Raw genomic sequence first — 23,979 nt, forward strand, 5'->3', positions numbered from 1 at the left:
TCTAATATTTTCACTCATCTCCGGACGTTGCTCTCTTAGCTAACGTTAAGTTAACGGTTAATTAACTTGGCTAATGATATATTAATGAACAGGTGGGGGGCCGTTGTCATGGCGGAAAGTGAAAGCGAAAAATGGGTTGCTATCAACTTACTTGTATTAACACAACAATGGCTGCCAGCTAACTATTGCCCATCTTGAAGTTCGTCTTTGTTCTTCTTCAGAGACAACGATGCAGCTGTCCTTTAAAAAGCAGCGCTTTTGTTTAAATTTTTTTCACAAATTACTAAACTAAAGTTGAGACTGTCAATCTTCCGCGGAGGTTGCTTGGCAACAAGGGGCTGCGCTCGGAGAGAGTGAGTTATGTTCAAGAGCAGCAGTGATAGGTTGTGCTTGTTTTTGCAGCACTGGCTAGTGTTCTGTTCGTTCAGTGTTAGTTATTGATATTTTCTGGGATAGAAGAGTAGAACACTGAGGGAGGGAAGGCTTATTTAACCTTTTACAATACTCATCGTTTTAGGCAAAAAATCGTATGACGAGCAGGGCTGAACGGTTTCAGAAAACAATATATTTGCGACCCACCCACCGCAGTATTGCGATTTAATATGCAATTATTTTTCAAGTTCATCGTCTTATATAGTTCTCCGTAAATACAAGCAACAAATAATTCTATATTATAACCCACACAATACTAGATAGATTAAACATAAACTGTTCATTCCTGTAGGCCAGGACTTAATGGAGGACTCTATATGAATTACATATTTCTATTTCAGTTACATTAGCAAATTGACAGATGTGTTTTACTTGCAGCCATGTAAGCAATCACCATCACAACTAAGATCAAATGAATTTGAAAAATATCTTACGTAATTATGACTGAACTAGTTATTAAACTGGTATTTTGACACAGATTTCAGGTAAAAAAAAAATGTTGCAGCATCTGTGATTTGAAAATTTCGGTAGGTCATAATGCAGTTTATTCGTAATTTTGACTAATTGCCCAGCATTAATGCTGAGTTTCTGTAAAAACACACAAGCATAATAACACGAAATGCCATAGCTGATACGAATATACTGCTGTATTTTTACACCAAAACAGAAATGTATGATGCTATTATCATAGACGTACAGGTTAAAATTAAAAGCAAATCATGGTAGAAAACATAAAAGTTGCTTATAAGTATATTTTTTAATAGTTAGAATATGTTAAATGTTAGAAGGAGAAGATTTGTGGATGAGAAATGTCAAAATAAAACGTCAGTGACATTACTAATATTAATTCTTTAACTTTTTAATGTTAGTGATGTGGGTAGTTCCAACTTATAATGAAGAAATAATAATGTAAGGTTTTTGATGACAGGTAAATCATAAAAATAACACATATTTTGACTCTATTTAAATATCATTTCATCAATCGATCCATCCAAACCAACTCTGACAGTCACTAACATTTGTTGTAAATGCAAGGCTAGTTATTTCTTGTGTATGTTTTTTATTCACAAAAATTTACTGCATCTCAATGACGTCATGCTAATGGAGCAACTGCTGTTTTTAACCCGGTGAATGAAAGCATCTCTCCATGGGCATTCATTATCTACCATTCATTAAATTATATGAGTTAACGTACGTATTTCTTCTGTTTTTCACCTTTAATGTCAAACTTTCACATTTTGCAGCGAAGCATACTGACGCAAGTGAAGAGATTCCGCATTACGTCATCGCGAAGGCCACATACAGGAGGCAAGCGCTGCCTTGTGTTCAGCTCCGCCAGTACGATACAGAAAATTTCCACTACACAAGCGAGCGTTTGCAAGAGAGCGGCACCAGAAACGGCCGCTTCGTGCAGTGATGCAGCACCTTACACCAAAGAAACCCTGATTGGACCGCAGGACGCGACCAGCTGTCGGGTTCCCTGGACGGAAAACAGTGATGTTGCATGACATGCCTCGAAATAAATTCTGGTAAGTCCTGTGCAAGTGCGCTGCTGCAGCTGCTGGAGGCTGGCAAGCGGTGGAGCAGCGACCTTAACCTAGTTTGGCACTCTGGGTGAAATGAGTTTCACGATGAAGTAGCAGCGATAAGAACGAGGGTTTAAGACACTAGAGGCATGAGAAAGGGAGTCGTGTTTTCTCCCATCAGTGTTGATGTAACAAGGAGATCTTTGTTTGTTGTACACACAGGTGTCTCTGACGTGACAGGTGATGCCTGAGCAGAACATGTAGCATGAAGCCTGTTGCCTTTTTTGCTGCTCTTTTTCTCTGCTTGTAGAGATTTTGAGCTATTTTGACTCGTTTATTAATTGTCAAATGGGCACTGACTTCACCCAGGAGTTTATAAAAGCCTATGTTGGCCAGCAAAGCAAACTTGCTGTCATTTTCCAGTGTTTTTCTTACTTTCTGAATTGCTTTCAACATGTAACCTTTTTAGTTTGTGCAAAAAGTCAAAAGCAGTGTTGTTAACAAAATAACAGCACCAGCAGCCTTAAATCTGTAGCAGCACCCTCAAAGTTTTGGCCTTTTTGCAGCTGAAACCATGGTGATCACCAGCATGGGACACAAAGAGCTCAGGGCCCAGCAGACATCCCTGGCTGGTACCAGACAGGAAGAGAAAACTGCTTCACTTACACCTACTCTAAAGCACAACATCACTGGCTCTGCTGAGCTCTATCTGATTAACCTTAAGTCAATGGCTCAGCCTTTTTTATTCCTGACAGGAGGAGATGGGATTGGGATGCCAGTGTAGTTTATAGTCTCGTGATGTAAAAATAACTTTGGCCAATCAGTGCTAACAGCTGCGATGTACTGTACATCAGATTGAGCTGTAACTCAAGTAAGTGCTTGTGTTTGGAGACGTTGCAATCTGTTTACCATTGAGGACATAAAGTCACAGCACTGTTCGCTATGTTTTATTCAGCTGCTACAGAAATAGACTCATGATGTAGACAACTGAATAATAAGACTAAATGCTTGCTTCTGGCGTAAAATGTGGTAGAATATTCAGCCAATAGAAGTCAGTGTTAGATTAGAAATGACAAAATACTGTGAGACTCTTATTTTCCTTCTGGCAGCTCTACAAGCCTCTTCTGCAATGCTAATGTTATGTGATGATTTGCTCTTTTAAGGGCAGTTATTTTCTAATGCTGCCAGTGTGACAGTGTGCCATGGGGGGGGATGTTTGCTGGGTACATGCCAGGAATGAGGTTTGGGTTCTGCAACTAGAGAGCCAGTAAAGCTGTTCAAGAATGTGGAGCCTTCTCATTTGTAGTTAAAGATAGAGACAGGACAGGCTGTGTCCTCGCTGACAGTTTCTAATTTCAGATATCTTCAGGCAGCCGCATGTGTTTGGGATGCTTTGTTGTGACGTTTTCTTTTTAGAAAGGAGTTTGGATAGTGTTCATAAGCTTCTATAGAAGGACAACTTAGGTTTGAGATAACCTAACTAACACTGAGAGAAGGAGTGCAACCATGGTGCTTTATGAAAGGTATGTTGATCATCTTGTTCCCTTTGCTGTAGTACAATTTGTATTGGCTGTGCTGGTTTAATATCTGCTCTCACCATAGATTGTATCAATCTCAGTTATTTCCGAGACTGAAAACAGAGCACAGAAGGTCACATAGCTGGCACTCAGGATGTGTTTACTTGCAGTTTAGAAAGGATATCAGTGCTGATCTGTAAAATAGTGAATATGTTTGTACACGTTTACATTCACTCTCATTGGAAGTGATGAATGGGCTTTTGCATTCCCATTACTTTCAAGATGACATTTGACTCATGGCTGCTAGTACTGGCTATCTTACACTGCTCTTTACTGTTGTAAGTGCATTCATCATTGTCTTAGAACTGATGAAACATCATGTATAATTTTTGTTTTTAGGTTTGTTATTCTTAATGCTGCATCAAAATAACAAACCTTGAATTAGGCAAAAAATTATGTGAATCTTCTGTGTTCTCATGCTAAGTTACTATTAATGATATTTTACTGCAGCCTTACTGTTGTGTATACTACTAGTGTCATTGCACTTGATTCTGTAAATCTGTGTTAACTTATTAGTCTAATCTTTTCACTCTTTAACTGGATTCCAAAGATTCCCTTAAGCTCCATAATTAACTGCCTTCACTGCCTGGAATCAGAGGAAGCATCGCAAAGAGTAAAGAAAAAAGTATGCTGTTGTTTGCTTTTTAACACTAGGTGAATTATGATTTCCACACCATTGGTCTCTGCAGCATAAATATTCGGGTCTACCAATTACTGTCAAAGTAATTTGAAAAACCATGCCTGAATGACTGTCTCGCAGAGAAAGTGCCAGAATGCTTCAACCCACCAAGCGTTAAAATATAAAAGATATTAATAAGTGAAAAACTTTTTTCTACAAACTTTGCTCTCTGCAGTGGGAGGTGTAGTGTGTGTTTGTGTATGTGCTTGGGGGGGGGCTAACACTATGTTTTTACGAACGGAGTGGCTGGGATCTTTGCTGCCATGGCAACAAACCACATGACTAGGTATATTAGATTGCCTCGGACAGTGTGCAGCGAGGCATGGTGTGAGCGCTCTCTCTGCTGCTCTGCCCCTTCCAAAGTCTTGTCCTTGTCTTACTTTAGTTTTTTTGTGACACCCCCCTTTCCCCCCCTCACATTTCTGATAAGCACTGTAGTGTGCTACATTCAATTTGTAGATGTACTTAAAAAATAAAAAATGTAACTACCAGGGCCGGATTAATCTTCTGAGAGACCCAGGGGTGAAATCACTCATAGGACCCTGTTGTACCTCGCATTAGCAAAATAATTAGGCACTGGGAAAATGAGGTAATGCAGAATCCAGGCAAAATATAACCTGAATAAATGAAGGGGAGACTTGTAAAGGGCTTATCATTAATGCTATTCTCCAACAAGTTTCCCAATCAAACCCTACATACAATGCAGTTTTAAAGCTGATATCCTCTTATTTTAAATTTTATGAAAACATTGGATAAAAATATGAATAAAGGAGTGATCTGCATGTCTTGTTAGCTGCTTACAATTTACATAACCTACCCTCTTAAAGGTACATGCGAGGATTTTTTGCACTGAAATTTAAGCAAAACTGTACTATTCCTGTGTTAATGGTCCATCTCTTGTTACAGAGCCGCTGTACATTACACAAGAAAGTATAACTGCTACTGGAAGTTGCTGTTCTGTTGCTATGTCTCATTCATGCTTTATGCTGCGTAATGACCAAGATCATTCTCTGACACCAGCTGCACTTTCTCCTGGCCCAAGTGGGCCCCATATGGGTTATACTCTGGTTGCAATATGAGTCCCACATGAGCTTGCTTGTGGGATCCATGGTGGCTCTACCTGGGATTGCAAATGTGAACTTCAAATGGAATCAGCCAATATGAGACCCATATAGGCCCCATCTAGAGATCCTTGTGATTACCCATGTGGATTACCAGTAAGATCTATCCTGGATATTCAGAGTTGGGGGTGATCCCGGTTGCAGTTTACATTGGCAATCTCATGTGGGGCCATTTTGGTACCCACAGACAAGCCCACATGGGAGCCATGGAACCCATATTGTAACCCACATATAACCCATATGGGGCCCACATGTCTGGCTGGGCTATCACCAGTACATCTCACGGAAAGCAGAACCCTGCACCATCACCCCCACCACCAACAAGTTTTGGTCCCAATTGACAACTACTGAGGTCTCTATTCAAGTAAAATTCCACTCCATGAGGTGTGTTTACTAAACAGTAAAGCACTGTTTTTACATGGAGGAAACTGACATAATAAAGGAGAAAAACTGTTAAAAATGGCCTTCCTGGGAGCGCCTTCAGCCTTGCAGTTATGTCTGCTTGCCCCATGTACAGAGCCTTTTGTCCTCAACATGGGCAGCACTGGTTCAAATACCAGGACAGCACAGGTAGCTCCTTTCCCACATGTCATCTGACTTTACCCAACTTCTTTTACACATTTAAGACATAAAAGCCCCCAAATAAATCCTTAGAATGTGACCTTCCTGGTTAATGCTGCAACTTACTTGCAAAGCACTCTCGGATCGCTCAAAGCGCTTACCAGGAGGGCCAAATGTAACTGCTTTTCCCCTTTATTATAAGAAATTCAGTTACATGACAAAAAATTTAATTTACTGTTTTTGCATATAAACCTTAGCTGAGAACCCTAACCCTACTTGTCATATTTTGTTTTCGTTTTGAATGAGAGCCCCCTTGTGGCAGGATTTACACACTGTGAATTTAAGTTAAAAGTATTTCCTAAGCTAGCTGCATTTGTCTGTTTGGCTAATGAATAATCAAAAAGCACATCCATTTTGTAATTTTTCCTCTGAAAGCTGGTTGGTTGTTATACTGGCTAATGTTAGCAGCTCAGTCTCGCTCTGTTAGAATCAGTGAAGTTTCCATCCATTTTCTACACCCCTTATCCTGTTGGGGGTCGCAGGGTGCTGGAGCCTATCCCAGCTGTCATTGGACGAGACGTGGGGTACACCCTGGACTGGTTGCCATTCAATCGCAGGGCTGACATATAGAGACAGACAACGCTCACATTCACATCTACAGCCAGTTTTAGAGTCATCAGCTAACCTAATGAGCATGTTTTAGGTGGTGGGAGGAAGTTGGAGTACCCGGGGAGAACCCCTGCTTGAATGGGGAGAACATGCAAACTCCGCACAGAAAGGCCCTGACTGGGAAGCGAACCAGGGACCTTCTTGCTGAGGCAACAGCGCTAGCCCCTGTGCTGCCGTGCAGCCCTCAGTGAACTTTATATTCCAGGAACTACAGCATTTATATTTTAAGCACAATATGCCTGAGTATGAGAATTGTGCTATTTTTAAGCCTTTTAACTATCTGTTAAGGAACATGGAAACAGCTTAAGCCATCAATTACATATTTACCTCCACAGTTAAGAGAGGTTTATGTTATTTCTGGTTTCCAAGGGGTTGGTTAGAATAAACTCAGAAAGCTAGCATATTATTATGTCCTTTATTCTTAGTTGAAATATTTCTCCTTTATTGTCATTACCTCAATCTAAGCTGACCGAGAACAGAAGCTTAGCAAGCACAGCAACAATAACAAAGTGGGGTGGGGCTAAGGGACCACTTCTTTGCCACAGAGTGAACCTGAAGCGTGTTAAAGGTCTGGGGCTGCAGGCAGCTGTCTGCTTTGCCTGGTGGGTAATTTAACCTTTGTGGTTGCAACAACAACATTAGGAGAGGCTAAGTATTCCCGAGAGAGAGTTTAAATATGTTAACAGGGATAATGTATGGGTTTAAGTAAAAGACCCTGCTTCACTGTGAGCTTGATTTTATTAGTTCTTTCTAGCAGAATAAGGCTGAAAACAGTCGGAGGAGCTTGTTCGGTGATTGAGCAGTGCCATAATTTGAAGTGTCTCCAGAGAAAGCAGGTGTACTCACACAGACTCTGACGTGATTTTCTCTCCTCTTCATCAGAATGATTGAAGACTACGGTGAGAGCGGTGACAACATGGCAGATAGACGGCAACTGTTTGTGGAGATGAGTAAGTGCCCAGGGCCACACAGCTCTGTGTCATATATAAAGTACTGTTTAATAGATGTTAACAGGGCAAATTATTTACTTTATCGTTCATGTAAAGCAAAAATCAGAAAGAGCAAGTCTTCCATGTTTCTACTGATTTTATTTCTTAATGCTTTGTCCTGATCTGTGCCTGAATTCCATGCTATAATCTCATACAAAGACAGAGTATATCCTGTTTCACATTGTAAAAGCACCGAAAAAATGGAATAAAAGTCAGCTTATTGCAAAAAAAGAAATAGAAATCTTGGGTCTTGACTCACAAATTAGGATAAAACTGCACAAGTGAAATATTAACTTTTGCATGGATTTTTAGAATTTAAAGATTTTTTTTCACAAGTTAATGTTTAAATTATGTATGTGAAAATATGCTCCAAACCAATTGTATCTAGAGGGTTTGGATTAAACTGAATTTTGGGGAGCTCCAAAAAACAAAACTCTTCATTGTAATTTATGATCTATGAACTGGTCTTGATATTTCCAATGATATTTGATAACCACTAATTCTTCTGCAGGGGCTCAAGACTTGGATTCCATAAGATTATCAACTTACAGAACAGCCTGCAAACTCAGATTTGTTCAGAAGAAATGCAATAGTGAGTACAATGTGCATTAATCTAGATCACTATGGTCATAATTAATGATGCATATAATTGGTATGGTTTCCTTTTTTTCCTCATTACTTAAACTTTACTGTGTGTTTTAAGGATTGAACTTTAAGGTCTGAACTACAGCCCTTTTTTGCATTGGTGTTATTGTAATTTAAATCACTTTGTCAGTATTGTATCAGGGAACCACCCCTTAAACCTGTAGTTTAATTCAGAAAATTCAGTGTTATTTTAAAGTGTAGGCTCAATCAAAAGATATTATATTTTTAGTAAGTGCATTCAAAAAAGGATTCAGGCCCCCACTTTTTTCAGTGCCATTATGTTGCAGCCCGATGCTACAACAGTTTAAATTAATTTTTTCCTCATTGGTCATTACACTCAGTGCTCCATAATGACAATTTGAAAATAGAAAGCCAAGCAGACCTTCATGTGGAGTTTTTTTTTGCATACTCCAAGTGGGCTTTGCACTGAGAAAGGCCACTCTGGCATAAGCCCAGATCAGTAGAGGGCTGCAGTGCTGGTTATCCTGTGTGGAACTTTATCCCATCTCCACACAGGATCTCTGGAGTTCAGAGTGACCATCAGATTCTTGTGATGTCATACTAAGGCCCAACTCCCCGACCAGCTCTTGGAAGAGTCCTGGTTGTGTTTTGTCTTTTGACTTCATGACTTGGTTTATGCTTTCATATGCATTGTCAGCTTATGCGATTTCAAATCTTGGGGGCAGAGTTTTCCCGTCATGCCTTTGTGCAGGGTGTTTAGCTGGGTTTCAGATGTTTTAGATGTATTTAGATGTTTAGCTGTGTTTGGATGTCGCCTGTTGTACGGGGTCACTGCTGGGATTTACTTGCACATTTTTCTTGAATTATCTTGAGTTCCTAAGTTTTTGATGCATAAACACTACTGCACCATGAGTGTAGTTGTCTTCTAGGTTGGTCAAGTCTTGGCTGTGGTGACAGCTCACTAATAAGTGTGGGGAGAGTGCAGTCTCTAAACTCACGACAAGCTCTGGCTCTGAGTCTACCTCATAACTCCATGATTGCTATCAAATACCTAACTATGTGAGGTGGCAGTCAATAATATCAGGTGTATTCTGATTTTCAACACTCATTTTGTGGAACTTAGATGTCTTGTTTCTTGTTATTATTAGGTTGGTGGAAGAGGGGCAGTGATTACCCACAGTATTTTACACCCACTGAAATTAATTGTAATACACTCCTTAGTGTTATCACACCAGTCAAGTGTAGTCTGGTAGAGTTAATTTTTTAACACTGACGCCAGTGTAGAGTACTATCAACACTACTCAGTGTTCACCGGTGTAAATTTTTAACACCATACAATGTTGGAGTAACACTGGTTCAGTGTAAAAAAAAGTAACACTTTGAAAAGTGGCAAATTAACACTCAAAAGAGTGGACACATATAAACACTTTTCTAGTCTTAGATTTAACACTGTCAGTGTTAATCTAACACTGGCGATTTTACTGTGTAGCATCTGCCTGCAACATAACATTGAAAAGTGAAGGGGATCTAACTAATTTCTGAATGCCCTGTACATATTGGTAATATAAATTATATTGTTATTGTCTATATTAAGGTTTGAAATATCGGTGTGTCAGATATCTGCAAAAATCCAATATCCTGCATCCCTTTTCATAGTTTCCTAGATCAGGATGTTTGTATTCAGTTTTCCTGTGTATGTTTCAGTGCATTTAGTTGACATCTGGAATGTCATCGAGGCTTTCCGAGAGAGTGCCATCAACACCATGGACCTCAACGCTGAGCTCTCCGTGGCTCGTCTAGAAGTGGTACTGTCCACTATTTTTTACCAGCTGAACAAGCGCATGCCCACCACCCATCAGATCAACATAGAACACTCCATCAACCTGCTGCTTAACTTCTTGCTGGCATCGTACGACCCGTGAGTATACGTCACATGACAGGTGGTGTTTGGTTGTCTACTCTCACATCTAAGGTGGATGTGAGCCAAAGTTGGGTAAAAATACAACCTATTTACCTTCATATTGCAGAAGAATGTGTATAAACACATTTTGTAGAGATGCTAAAAGCTAAGCATGCTTAAGATGATAATCAGTGATATTCCTTTTGAGGTTCTGAGTTCATAGATCTTCTTTAAATAATTATTGACCATAATGAATTTTGTTTTTGCTCCTTTTAGTGAGGGCCATGGCAAAATATCCGTCTTTGTTGTGAAGATGGCCCTCGCAACCATGTGTGGGGGAAAAATTCTGGATAAATTAAGATGTAAGCGACCCCAGAAATCACTTTCTTTTACCTTAAATTATGAATAATGAAATTGAAACTTCAAGTTTTATCCTTAATAAATCAGCTAATTGTTTTTTTTTTGTAAAGGTCACCCAGTGCACAGTCTAAGTAATGTACTGCTTTGGAATTTTTTAATATAAACTTATTACTGCCTGTGTTATCTATATCTCTTTCTGCTTTGCTTATTGCTCCTAAAGAAGCAGATCTGGCCTAGCTCTTCATGGCTGGGACATCTCATTATTTATTATGTTGAGTTTTATTATGTAAAAAAACAAAAAAAACAAAAAAAACATCCGTGGGAGCAGTTGAATTTGCTCGTGATGGAAAATGAAAGAGGGGCTGTGCTGCTGTAATACTTTAACAATTAATTAGAATAACCACTTTCCTTTGATTTGTTTTCACAAATAAGAGGGATAATTGTATTGTGTAATGCTGTAATTAGCCAACTGTGGTGGCAGCTGATAATTAGCTTGATTCATTTGCACTGTTTCCAGATATTTTTTCACAGCTATCAGATCCTGCTGGATTAATGGTGCACTCGCAGTTTGACCGGTTTCTGAGGGAGGTCCTCAAATTACCCATGGCGGTTTTTGAGGGACCTTCTTTTGGATACACAGAACAAGCAGCGAGGGCATGCTTTTCACAGCAGGTGACTGTCACATAATGCTCTGTGATTGTTGTGGCATTGACGTTGTTGATGATACTTCCTGTTAAATCTCTCCCATCTGTGTCAACAGAAAAAGGTCTCCCTCAATACATTCCTCGATACGTTGATGTCAGACCCACCCCCTCAGTGTCTGGTGTGGTTACCACTCATGCATCGCCTCGCCAACGTAGAGAATGGTGAGACGCCAGAATATTTATATAGTGTAAAAAAACAAAACAAAAAGCTAACAGGGCTGGAAGGATGTAAAGTTCAGCTTTGCATCATAATCTTGAGTCACAGCACACACAGTTAGTCAAGCAGAGAGGGACAAGGAAGCACAAACACCTTCAGTGAAGACGATGACCCACTGGGACCTAACACCCTGCATATCGCTCATCATTAACCTGTCACATGCTTACACATAGTCAGCGTTCTGCCATCATACTGCTCTGAGCATATTTGGTCAAAAAATATGAAACGGCTGCACATCTGTCCCTAAACTAATGGAGATTAATCCCCCACTCTATGTAATGTGCTAAATAACTGGGTTTTACAATAACAGCTGTTTGTGTGTGGTTGTCCGTTTGTTTGTGTGTCTGACCCCTCCTCCCTCCTCCCTGCAGTCTTTCACCCGGTCGAGTGCTCCTACTGCCATACTGAGAGTATGATGGGCTTCCGCTACCGCTGCCAGCAATGTCATAATTACCAGCTCTGTCAGGACTGCTTCTGGAGGGGGCATGCCAGCGGTTCCCATAGCAACCAGCACCAAATGAAGGAGTATACGTCATGGGTAAGGAGAGGAGAGGCAAGGAGGGGGCTAAGGGAGGTGTGTCTGCTGCGGACCACTCAGTGTGGCTATTTTTGCTCTGATTCACCTCAATGTAAAGATAATGCAGATTGTGCAATGCAGGTGACTGTGTGTCTTTATCCACATCAAGAGAAATCAGCATTCTTGTGTACAGAATTGGCTCATCATTTGTGTGTTTTTTTTTTTTACCCAGAAATCCCCTGCTAAGAAATTATCCCATGCCCTCAGTAAGTCACTGAGCTGTGCATCCAGCAGAGAGCCTCTTCACCCCATGTTTGCTGAAATGCCAGAGAAACCTCTAAACCTCGCTCATATTGTGTAAGTTAGCTTGATTCTCTATATAATGCTGAAACAGAGGGATCCTTTACACACTCCTCCTTTGGCTCCTTAAAATATTTGATTATATCCCTCAGCTGATAATTATCTTGTTGCTGCCTCTGTGTCTGAAGTGATTCCAGTCAATCTCGTAGGTCAACTGATCAATGAGGCTTAATTATAGCCTTGGGAATGACTGTATCCTGCAACACAGCTGCTACCTTTTCCCGGACTTGACTGATGTTTTGTTGTATAAATAATAAAACAAAGGCCTACATAAGCACATGCTCTGTGGGACTCTGCTGCTGTTAATTAGATAGATATATAAATAGTATATAAATCAGGTATAGGGACTAATGCAACAGCAAGCAAAGCAAACCAGATACACTATACTAACAAAAGTATTCACTCACCCACCTTGACTCACATATGAACTTAAGTGACATCCCATTCTTAATCCATAGGGTTTAATATGACGTCGGTCCACCCTTTCCAGCTATAACAGCTTGAACTCTTCTGGGGAGGCTTTCCACAAGATTTAGGAGTGTGTTTATTGGAATTTTTTACCATTATTTCAGAAGTGCATTTGTGAGGTCACACACTGATGTTGGACAAGAAGGTCTGGCTCTCAGTCTCCGCTCTAATTCATTCTCACTCTGTGCAGGCCAGTCAAGTTCATTTACACCAAACTCTCTCATCCATGTCTTTATGATCCATGCTTTGTGCACTGGTGCACAGTCATGTTGGAACGGGAAGGGGCCATCCACAAACTGTTCCCACAAAGTTGGGAGCATGGAATTGTCCAAAATCTCTTGGTATGCTGAAGCATTCAGAGTTCCTTTCACTGGAACTAAGGGGCCAAGCCCAGCTCCCGCAAAAGAACCCCACACCATCATCCCCCCTCCACCAACTTCACACTTGGCACAATGCAGTCAGACAAGTACCGTTCTCCTGGCAACCACCAAACCCAGACTCGTTCATCAGATTGCCAGATGGAGAAGCGCGATTCGTCACTCCAGAGAATGCCACTGCTCTAGAGTCCAGTGGCGGCGTGCTTTACACCACTGCATCTGACGCTTTGCATTGCACTTGGTGATGTATGGCTTGGATGCAGCTGCTCGGCCATGGAAACCCATTCCATGAAGCTCTCTACACACTGTTCTTGAGCTAATCTGAAGGCCACATGAAGTTTGGAGGTCTGTAGCGATTGGCTCTGCAGAAAGTTGGCCACCTCTGCACACTATGCGCCTCAGCATCCGCTGAACCCGCTCCGTCATTTTACGTGGCCTTGCACTTCATGGCTGAGTTGCTGTCATTCCCAATTGCTTCCACTTTGTTACAACATCACTGACAGTTGACTGTGGAATATTTAGGAGCAAGGAAATTTCACGACTGGACTTGCTGCACAGGTGGCATACTATCACGGTACCACGCTGGAATTCACTGAGCTCCTGAGAGTGACCCATTCTTTCAAAAATGTTTGTAGAAACAGTCTGCATGCCTAGGTGCTTGATTTTTATACACCTGTGGCCATGGAAGTGATTGGAACATCTGATTTCAATTGTTTGAATGGGTGAGTGAATACTTTTGGCAACATAGTGTATCTTTTGTAGATTGCTATAATCTGGAATAGATCAATCTGTGGTTTTCTTCTGGATATAAGAATTAAGGCAATGTCTCTTACAGGGACAAACAATAGAGCCAGACTGATATAGATTTTTGGTGGCCAATGCCAGTGCTGGTATTAGTAATTCATTTAGCTGGTATATCGGTTGATTACATTTTTATTTTGTATTAATCATCAAATAAAACAAATAGCCGCTTCTGATCCCTTGAATATAGATCAAACATGTGTTACAAAGATTTCAACTGAAGGCAGAACATTTTACTACTTCTAAATACTTTTAATGTCAAGAAAAGGACTACTGTGCAAAAATGCAGTAACCTCTGGAAAACAGAGGTGATGTTAGTGGTGTGCATTACATTGCACAGATGTGTCTTATGAAGTGGTAGTGAGTGTTTTCACAAATGGTGAATTTATTCTTACCTGTAGGTAAAAGGTAAGTGGATCAGCACCGTAATAAAAGTCACTGGTAAAACACTATTTGAAATGCACCTCTCTGATGTTCTCTCTAAACATACATTCACATTTCCTCTCCTGTATCTTTCTGAACTGTGAAGTCGTTACTGACTCAGTCCAGAAATACGCCCCCACCAACCCTCTCTGTTCTGGTCTTATCTGGCAGCGTGCGGCTGCCTGAGTGAGAGTAATATTGCTGTGAGATATGGCACCATTACGTTCATTGTTTCATTACTGACTTGGTCAAAGTTTATAGCTAGCTAATGTTAAGCTAGGTTATTTTAACGTTAGCTTGTTGCTAACATAAAGAGATGAGCATGAACGACACCACAAGGTGTGCCATGACTCATGGACAAGCAGGTTGAATTGAAACAGGAAACTTATGGAGTTATTTCACAGACTAGTTATAAACTTAACGTTGAGGCAAACCATTCTCTTCAACAAATTTGATGCCCAGCCAGGCTGCTCTGGGCTCTAGTTCAATCTGCTTGGCAAGGTAACTATGGAGCGTATGACATGAAGGGAGCCAGAGCGCCCTCTACTGGATAAATAATAGAACACAGACATCATGTCTAAGTAAAGCAAACTCAAATTCCCTGCACTTTATTAGTGAAAATACAAGTTAAAATCTATCAGTCAACTTTTGGCCGATTAAACATTGTTTTTAATGTGCTATGATTTCCCAATTAAATCGGCTGGCTGATTAATCAGTCAGGCCCAATAAACAATATTGGAATAAAAATGGCATTCCAATATCTTTCTTTCTGTAATATATATTGTAATATGAAAAAAATAAATTCCATAAGTCATTCCAAATAAATACAGTGGTTTTATTTGGGCTTTAATGTGGGCAACTAACATTAGAATTATGCAATCATGATTTAGTTTATTTTTATCTTAAGCCCACACCTAATAAGGAAAACAAGTCATATGCATTACTTTTTTTTGATATTCAGAATATGATGAGATGAAAGAACCAATGTTAAAGGCTGTGTGTTAGCTTTAGCTGATTGCAACATTATTCTCGTGAATCCAAATAAATCATAACCTGACACGCCAGATGGATGTGTTTCACACATCCATGTGGAAAACCTCTAATAGACAGCGTTTAGGAAAGGGAAGAGCCTTTGAAAAAAACTTGGAGGGTGATTGGATCAACTTTCTGTCTGTCACATCTTTACGGGCCAATCAGAGCGACAACACACGTGATGTCGTAGTCCCAAACCGACATGCTCTGCTACTGAGAACGCCATAGAGCGCTGCATAACGCGAAACCTGGTGACCGTAGACATGTCAGTACACAACTTTTGTCATTTTTGAAAAGAAAACAACTCACTGCTGTTCTTTGTTCTTCTTTTAATGGAGAAATGTTGTCAAGTTCTGATAAAAACTGACACTTTAGCAGCATCCACGTTAAACTCTTCCGCCATAACTGCTCCGGCCTCTTGCTGCTGCTTGCATACGTCACGACTCTGCCGTGCCTGAAAGTACTGCCCTTGACGCTGATTGGTCCTGTCACTTTCTAACCAGGCCCAAACGGTTCAGATGAGAGCTTTGCAAGATGGATTTGCCAGTAAGAAACATGGAAATGGGTGAATCCATCGGCTTTGCAAGGTTAAATAAATCAAGCATTTCTTTAACTACTTCATTTGGAACCATTAATCTGAGGGGCGCTCATAGCTACCTTGAATTTCATCTGACTGCATGAAAATGGTATAAGAGCATAAGAAATGTTCACATGCTAACGGAAAAAGCATTTCTTGTTTGCATAAAATAATTATTTTTATTCATTGGGGTAATTTCATACCATTGAGATGTGTTTACCTTGAAAGCTCATATTGCAACAAAGATAAAATTGTGATTTTGTAGTTCAGCCTTAGTGTCTGCAAAGTCCAGATGTCTGTGATAATGTGGAGGTCCACCATGCAGATGGTCAAGTGGTTTAAGGCATGCACCATGTATGTGGGTGGCCTGGGTTCAAATCCGACCTGTGGCCCTTTACAACATGTCTCTCCCACTCTCTTCCCTGATTCCAAGTCTATCTACTGTCCTCCTGTATCTAATAAAGGCCCAAAAGTAAATCTTAAAAAAAAAAAAAAAAAAAAAAAAAAAGAACGGTCCAAATATGCCATCACAGAGTAAACCCCACTTATGGTCAAAAACATACTCAGAACTAAAGATAAAATATCAAAATTTGTGTTGTATTTTTTTAAAATAGTAAAGCAATAATTATATTACTATGTTTACTATATTACTAGGTTTTATTTCTGTTCTTATGTGGTTTTATTCTTATCCTGTTCATTTTAATTTTAGATTGGTGTGCTATTGTGAATGTGGGTGCTTTTCACCACCAGTACTTTGGTTAACACGCATTGTTATGCTTCACAGATAAATTTGACTTGTATCACAAGTAATTTTTACCCCCTTAAATAGCTAAATAGGTCTAAAAATAAGGAAAGATACAAGTTGGGTGATACAGTCGTGGTTTTTTTTTTTTCAGCCAACCCAAACATTAAAAAATTCTGATCAGTTTAATTTGAACTTAATTTTAAAGGGGGCATATTTTACCCTTTTAAGACTAGTTTATATTGGTCTCAGAGGTCCCCAAAACATGCCTGTGAAGTTTATCACTGAAAAAACACTCCAGTATTCCATTTTTTCATGTCTAAAAACCCCTCTGTTTCAGCCCTTCTCAGAATGAGCCGTTTCTGTCTGTGGCTTTTAATGATAATTAGCTGTCTGACTCCGCCCCTGACCACACCCTCTCAGGAAATGGATGCAGCACTCATGATATTACACACACATTTTTTTCCAAAGTTTAGACTGGGATTCAAACCATCAGTCTCCCAAACCATAATCAGCAGAGTAACCCACTGAGCTATCCAGCATCTCAGCTGGTAGCTGAGAGGATCAGTAGAGGAGGGTGGAACTTTTGGGGGCGGGCCAACCAAACCTGGGGGCGGGTGCTTAGGCCCCTGGTGTGGTCACTAGATGTAAAATCTGAGAATGGCTTGTTTCAGCACTGATTTTCTGAAAGGTGGAGAAAGGGAGGGGGTGAGGGAATGTTTTTTTCGGGTACTTGAGGGGATTGTGGACAGGCCAGGGACACATATTTGTGTTAGAAAAGCCTGAAAAAGTGAGTTTTGAGAAGTTTTGCAAAATATGTCCCCTTTAAGTATTTAACATCAGTTTTTGTTGGATGAAATAAATGCAGACACTGATCAATGAGATCTAAGCTAAAATCAGCCAATGTAATTTTCCTGTATATCATGATTGTCCCAAATCTTTCTGTTGGTATTCTAAATTTAGTTTTCTGTTTGCACTGTTGGGTGTATTATAACACGTTTCACTCCTTTCTTGTTCTGTACTTTCCTCAGAGATACGTGGTGAGTTTGCTTTGATTATTTCACACGTGACAAAATTTGTCTACTTTCATTTATGTTACTGTAGATGTGAACCCTTTGTAATGTGCTAATAATATACATTGTAGCCAAGTCTCATCCTCCCCTGTCACTAAAGGTTATTTTTAAACACTTGCCATTTGTGTCCACTCACCCATACATATTTCCACTCATTGCATGTTCTCACTGTGTACCCCACCCTACTTTTTAGTCATACCTTTTTTGCCATGTGTTTAAAACACACAAATTGGAATTAACAATAGTAAAGCTGCAATAAGTTCATTACATAACACTTGAGAAGGATTTAAAAAAGGCAAGGACACTTGTGGCCTTGTTAACATTAAAAACTATCTTTACTGGTTTTGATTATTAAGAAAACATTTGTTTTCTATGCAGGCCTCCGAGACCAGTGAACTTCACCAATGACTACGCACTCTCCCACTCCATGCCTACATCAGGGAACCCTTACTCCACCAAAAAGTGAGTGAACACCCGTAACAATGGATGTCCTGGATTTTACAGCAGATCTTTTCAATCTGCCAAACTCCCTAAAGGCCCCGTGCCCTGTAGACTCTGTGACCCACACTGTCTTTATTTCCTTGCCTTTATTTTCACCCTGTGTGTGAGAGGCTGTGTGTGAACATTTGTGTATTGGTGTGGCGTTTTTCTTTTCTGTGGTTTTTCTTGTGTTGAGTGTAAAAAGTTTGCTTTACAGCAGGGATAATGATGTGATAAGAAAGCCTCTGACTGGGGCGGCTCCACATCTGTTGAAAGGTAAAGGGTAAGTGTCAAAGGTGTGCACATGATACTGCCTCTATAGTGCAAATGCATGTGTGAGCCATTGACTGTGTAATAATATGGACACTGCATCTCTGTCTCCTCATGTTGTAAAAAAGTGAAACCAAAATATCAGTGTAACTGGCGCCATGTGAGTTATAGCATTTATGGAATACTTTGGATTCAAGATGTGCTGGAGGAAGCCTGTTGGTGGAAACGCAGGATTGACGCAACGCTACTAACTAGGACATGCATTTTCTTGGCAATAAAACTTCAAAGAGCTCTCGGAACAGATTCAAGTTTGAAACAGATGCTCACTTGTATGTATGGTTCAGTATCTGTACTGTTAGTTTTCATTAAGCCTTCTCTTGCTGTCCTCCACTATTCTGCTAATCAGGCTAAGAACGTAGCAAGGAGCTGCACCTGTTTACAGAGCAGTCAATCATGGCATTCACTCCTTTCTTCATTAACAGACCAATCAAACAAAACGCTTAGATATATTTGTATTTTAACTTCATTGATACGGGCAGTGCATCTGGGCCTTGCCCCTTTCTTGGCTAAAACATACCATCAAAGTGAATGGTGGTAAATTGGAAGTTTCGGTCTAAGGATTTAAAAGCTGAAAATACAAAAATAGTTTTACATATTGGGAACCAAAATCAAAAGGCCAGTTAGTTAATTAATAATTAATAAATTAATAATTCAAACTCTCTCCATCAAACTGTATGAATAACCCCATCCTTTGGTTAGAACTGCCATACACTGACATCCCATACCTTATGTGTGTATTTTAAATGAATGAATTTAATTAAATGAGTTGGATATTTACTTCGTAAAATTAACAGGTGGGCAGATTACAGCTCCTGCTGTCACAGAGCATGAACAAAACATCAGTCTTACATTTCACCTCTTTACTCCTCTCTAGTCTGAACTCAAAGCCACAGAGCACTTCTTCCATATTTCTTTGCCATTTAAGGATAAAAACATGGCTTAAATGATTGCTTTAAACCAAGGATGTTTTTTTCTTTCTTTTCTTTTGTATTATCTTTTGGGCTTTTTGACTTCATTTCACCAAACAGTACTGAGACCAGGAATAGATCCTGGGACCAGTGCATGAAGGAACATAGCTTCTGCATATGGGCACCCTCTCCACCAATGCCCCTATTGTTGTTTAATTTACCCCATCAGTCTCTCAGGTGTTTGTTTTAACCCAAAAGCAGGATTGGCAACTCTGAAGAGCAGGAGGTGATGTTGGGCTGCTCTTATCAATAGTATGGCCCATGTCTCATTTTCAAAACGTAGGAGGCGGGGTTTAAGACGTAAACTTCAGCCAGTCAGTAGGGATAAGCTGTTAATCTTTTGGCTTCACTTTCAGGCGGCTTTTGCTCCATCCACTTTAGTATACAGTCTGTGGTGTGAACTAATACAGGTAATAAATAAAGGGTGTAAACTAGAAACCTAATCAACCTCTGGAAACAAAGTATTTTTTCTTCCGGAGGGGTTTGCAGTGTGATACTCAAGAGCCGCCATGGATTGGCATGCACAATAATTACCATCATTTATGTAATTGTTTTGCATTGTAATTATTGTTTCTAGTGTTTGTCTCCTGATTTTTTTTACCAGCAGTTGCTTCTTGCTTCTCTAGAAAAATGTTTGGGTTTTTTTGGTCCTGTGCACCTGCACTTGAGGAAGAAAGAGCTTCTTTAGGGAACAGTAGTCTCTTTCATAACTATACCTTATAGGAAAGCACATGGGTGTGATGAGTGAGTGATGTTCTTGACATTATTTTCTATGTGCATGTCAGACCAGCTGACATTATAATCCTGTTTGCTAGGGTTGTCCCGATCAGCATTTTTGGCCTCCGATCCTGATCCAAATTTTTAATATTGAATATCTGCTGACATTGGGCAACCATTAGAGCTCTAAATGTCTGTAGTGATGCTAATGGCAGTGAAGTTGCTTTATAAATTCTCTAGTATGCTGTCACGTACTTTGTTGTACAGCTCCGGTAAGCCAGTGTCAGTAATGTAATGTCGAGATGGCAGGGCAGCGTTGGTCCAAAAGCTCAAGAAGACGGAAAAAAACCCAAATTCTCCACCACAGAGATGGACTGGTTGTCCAAAGCGATGAATTCGACCACTTTTTCTAACTTTTTGGCCTTATCGCTCCCTCAAGGGTACTTGTCTTTCCTCTTAAAGTCCAGAGTGTGCTGCTTCTGTGAAGCTCCCTGTTGCTATGGTGAAGTCACCGTATTCCGCCGCATGTTTAGTTTGGAGATGACAGATCAAATTTGTAGAGTTAAACGCTGCAAGAGGCCACTGGATTGTTTTCACTCTCACATTTGAAGTTTATCCACACTGTGACATTTTAAACACAGGAATGCTAATGTTGCTACCGCTACTGGTGCGTTTACAGCCTGTCATAAATTGTTCTCCGTCTACAACTGCTGATGTAAATGATCAGCTGGGCTGATTGGATCAAATTGCTGATCTCTGATCAATTAAAAATGCTTACATCGCCTTCAGTCCGATACATACGATCGGGATCGGGGCAACCCTTCTGTTTGCACAGGCAATATCAAGTGACACAGGGATTTCGGGTGATGGATCTTCCAAGTAAACCTGACTTTAATGAAGTTATGACAAGAGTAACAGTTTTAATTGGATTCAAACAGCTGGAATATACACTTTTTAATCTATTTAGGCTGTTTTTGGTTGGAGCACAAACTTGAAACAGCTGTTCAATGAAAATACTAATGGTTTATGCTTATTTACAACAACCCTACCAAGAATGGCCCCACCTTAAATATCAAATGGTGGAAAGTTAAGTGCACATTTTGGTGATTTGATATTGTAAATGTCTTAAGTTGATGCTAGGTGTGGTGTTAAGAGTTGTAAGAATCAAAACTGCAGAGACTGACTCAAAGCCTCTTTTCTTAGTCAAATTCATAAAACCTTGAATTTCTCACAAAGCAACACAATATCTCTCAAGTACATGCCCACTTCTTTCAGACTGTCCTTGGTTCATTATGGAGGCTCTCTGCTAATGCTTCACAGTGTATTTTTAGCTTGACAGTGTGTGTAATGAGTAAATGTGTGACATAAAAATGGTTAGTCATACAGTAGCTTAAAACCCACGGATCATTTTGGCTTGTTTGATGAAGCATTTTAGCATCTTTAATCTTAGTCTTTGAATTTTGTTCTATTTTATGACAAAATATTTTTAGCATTCGCTCTTGCCAAAAAAATTAGCATCTATCTGGCACCAAATGCTTGTAGTTTAAAGTAAAAGTAAAGGACAAGCTGGTGAATACAGCAGAGGATGTAATGGACATGCAACAACTTAAAAAGCAGATTCATGTTGATCCTTTTAACTCCTCGAGAAAGACCAGTCATTTTAGATTTTTAAAAAAAATTTTAACCTTTGACTAAATAAATATCCAGAACTTTCAACTACAAGACAAAATATTAGCTCAGTCTCATCTTTTAGTTTCTTACCTCTATCCCTGATTTTGAAGTGTCTCCTTACCCCTTGAAAAAGTTAGAAGAGGCAGAGGTGAAAACTTCCCCTAAAAAATGGGACGACCCTTCAAGCTCCTGATGCGTTGTCATTAGTCATCAATAGCATGACTTGAACAGACATGACGACAATACTTGAAACCCTTCCTGTTCTCCTTCTTCTACTGTGTTAATTTGTGCTGTTTCCCATGCTGATAGAGCTAGAGATAAATTAGTTATTGTCCTTCATTTTTTTATCATGCAGTTTCCACATGAAGTACATTTTCTATGTTATAATAAATTCATACTATTCCAAGTATTAATTATCAGTCTCATGAATTACTAATAATTGGCATGGCCCTGAAAACACAATTATGCCCCCAAATGTCCCCAAAGGGCATGGTGCATAAAAGTCGCAGACTCTCTGCTGATTCCACAGCGCAAGAGTTGTGAGCTTCCACTGGCATCAATGTAAACACAAATTGTACAGCAAGAGCTTCATGGAACGGGATTCCATGGCCAAACAGCTGCATGCAAGTCTCACATCACAAAGTGCAATGCCAAGTGTCAGATGGTAAAACACACTGACACTGGACTGTGGAGAAGTGGAAACGGGTTTTGTGGAGTGACGAATCACACTTCTCTGTTTGGTGGTCAGACGGGTGAGTCTGGGTTTGGCGTATGCCAGGAGAACATTAAATACCTGACTGCACTGCGCCAACTGTGAAGTTTGGTGGAGGAGGGACATTGGGGCTGTTTATCAGGGTTTGGGCTAGACCCCTAACTCCATTAAAAAGCAATCTTACTGCTTCAACATACCAAGACATTTTGGACAATGCTATGCTTCCAACCTTATTGAGATAATTTGGGTAAAGCCCTTTTCTGTTCCAACATGACTGTGCCCCAGTCACAAAGAAAGGAAAACAGAGTCATGGTTTGATGAGTTTGGTGTAGAAGAACTTGACCGGCCTGCACAGAGCCCTGACCTCAACCTCACTGAGCACCTTTGGGATGACCTGGAACAGAGACTGCAAGCCAGGCCTTCTAGTCTGACATTAGTGCCTGACTTCATAAATGCTCTACAGAATGATTTGGCACAAATTCCCACAGAAACACTCCAAAATCTTGTGGAAAGCCTTCAAAGAAGAGTGGACATTGTTATGGGGGGGGGGGGGGACTCCATATTGAAGTACATGTATTTGAATTCACTGTCATTGCAATCCCTGTTGGTGTAATGGTCAGACAGCCGCATGCTTTTGTCCATATAGTGAATGTACAGGGGTTGGCCATCATATTAAGGAGGGGGAGCAGTCTGTGATATATTAAGGGCTGCTGTAGGGCTTTATGATGATGGAGGCAGAGCCTCTATAATATAAGACCTTCTCGGTGTGTCTGACATGTCTTGAGGGCTGAACTGTTTGACTCAAAAATAATTACTTTGAATAGTTTTAATAATAGAGCACTGAGTGATTGATGCTTGTAGAATGTAAACAGTGCATGAAGCTTGTAGACTTTTTTGGAGCATGTCTTTAATCGTGCTCTTAGCCTTCATCAGCTGTGTCTCTCCCAACATAATAAGGCCTTGTTTCTCTCTAGTCACCCATGAATGGCAGCTTTTCAGCCACTCTCCTCCTCTCTTTTGTTGCCTTCGCTCCTTTCTCTCAGTGCCTCTATTGTCACCTGTGTAATGTAATGTTTTATGTCTTGTGAAACCCTGCACTGTTCCAGGTTGAACTACAACCTCGATGTTGCTGATAGACTTGCTGACGAACATGCTCTGATTGGATTCTATGTGAATCTCCTTCAAAACAACCCCAAAACATGGTTAGTTGGTGTGGTGCTGTGTTTGCCAAACACCAGTGGAAACTATGTGCTCTGCTGAACTGCCACCTCACAATCCTTCCCCCCTAACCCAACTTTGTTCTGAGTGTTTCACAGCACTAACTCTTCATGCTTTTGGTTTTTACTAAAAGGAAAGAGAAGATAGGTTTTCTTTCTAAAGTGAAAAACAC

General features: G+C 40.1%; 1 protein-coding gene across 7 annotated transcripts in view; it reads left to right on the forward strand.

Moving 5' to 3' along the window:
• Positions 1-1,756: 1,756 nt before the first annotated feature.
• The window catches only part of dtna (dystrobrevin, alpha), a 32,253-nt gene continuing 10,030 nt past the window's right edge, over positions 1,757-23,979 (forward strand). For 2 of the 7 annotated variants that reach the window (XM_041803166.1, XM_041803168.1), the window contains exons 1-12: positions 3,328-3,481; positions 7,448-7,515; positions 8,066-8,146; positions 9,865-10,078; positions 10,337-10,422; positions 10,938-11,092; positions 11,181-11,286; positions 11,713-11,879; positions 12,091-12,215; positions 18,090-18,173; positions 18,409-18,474; positions 23,696-23,791. In XM_041803166.1, the coding sequence (XP_041659100.1) occupies positions 3,465-3,481; positions 7,448-7,515; positions 8,066-8,146; positions 9,865-10,078; positions 10,337-10,422; positions 10,938-11,092; positions 11,181-11,286; positions 11,713-11,879; positions 12,091-12,215; positions 18,090-18,173; positions 18,409-18,474; positions 23,696-23,791 (1,265 nt within the window). In that variant the 5' untranslated portion in view covers positions 3,328-3,464. Of the gene's footprint in view, positions 1,962-3,326; positions 3,482-7,447; positions 7,516-8,065; positions 8,147-9,864; positions 10,079-10,336; positions 10,423-10,937; positions 11,093-11,180; positions 11,287-11,712; positions 11,880-12,090; positions 12,216-18,089; positions 18,174-18,408; positions 18,475-23,695; positions 23,792-23,979 lie in introns of those variants that run through there. The other 5 variants (XM_041803167.1, XM_041803172.1, XM_041803169.1 and 2 more) reach the window with 5 other exon arrangements.

This window comes from Cheilinus undulatus, linkage group 13 (genome assembly GCF_018320785.1).
Source record: "Cheilinus undulatus linkage group 13, ASM1832078v1, whole genome shotgun sequence".
Lineage (NCBI taxonomy): Eukaryota > Metazoa > Chordata > Actinopteri > Labriformes > Labridae > Cheilinus > Cheilinus undulatus.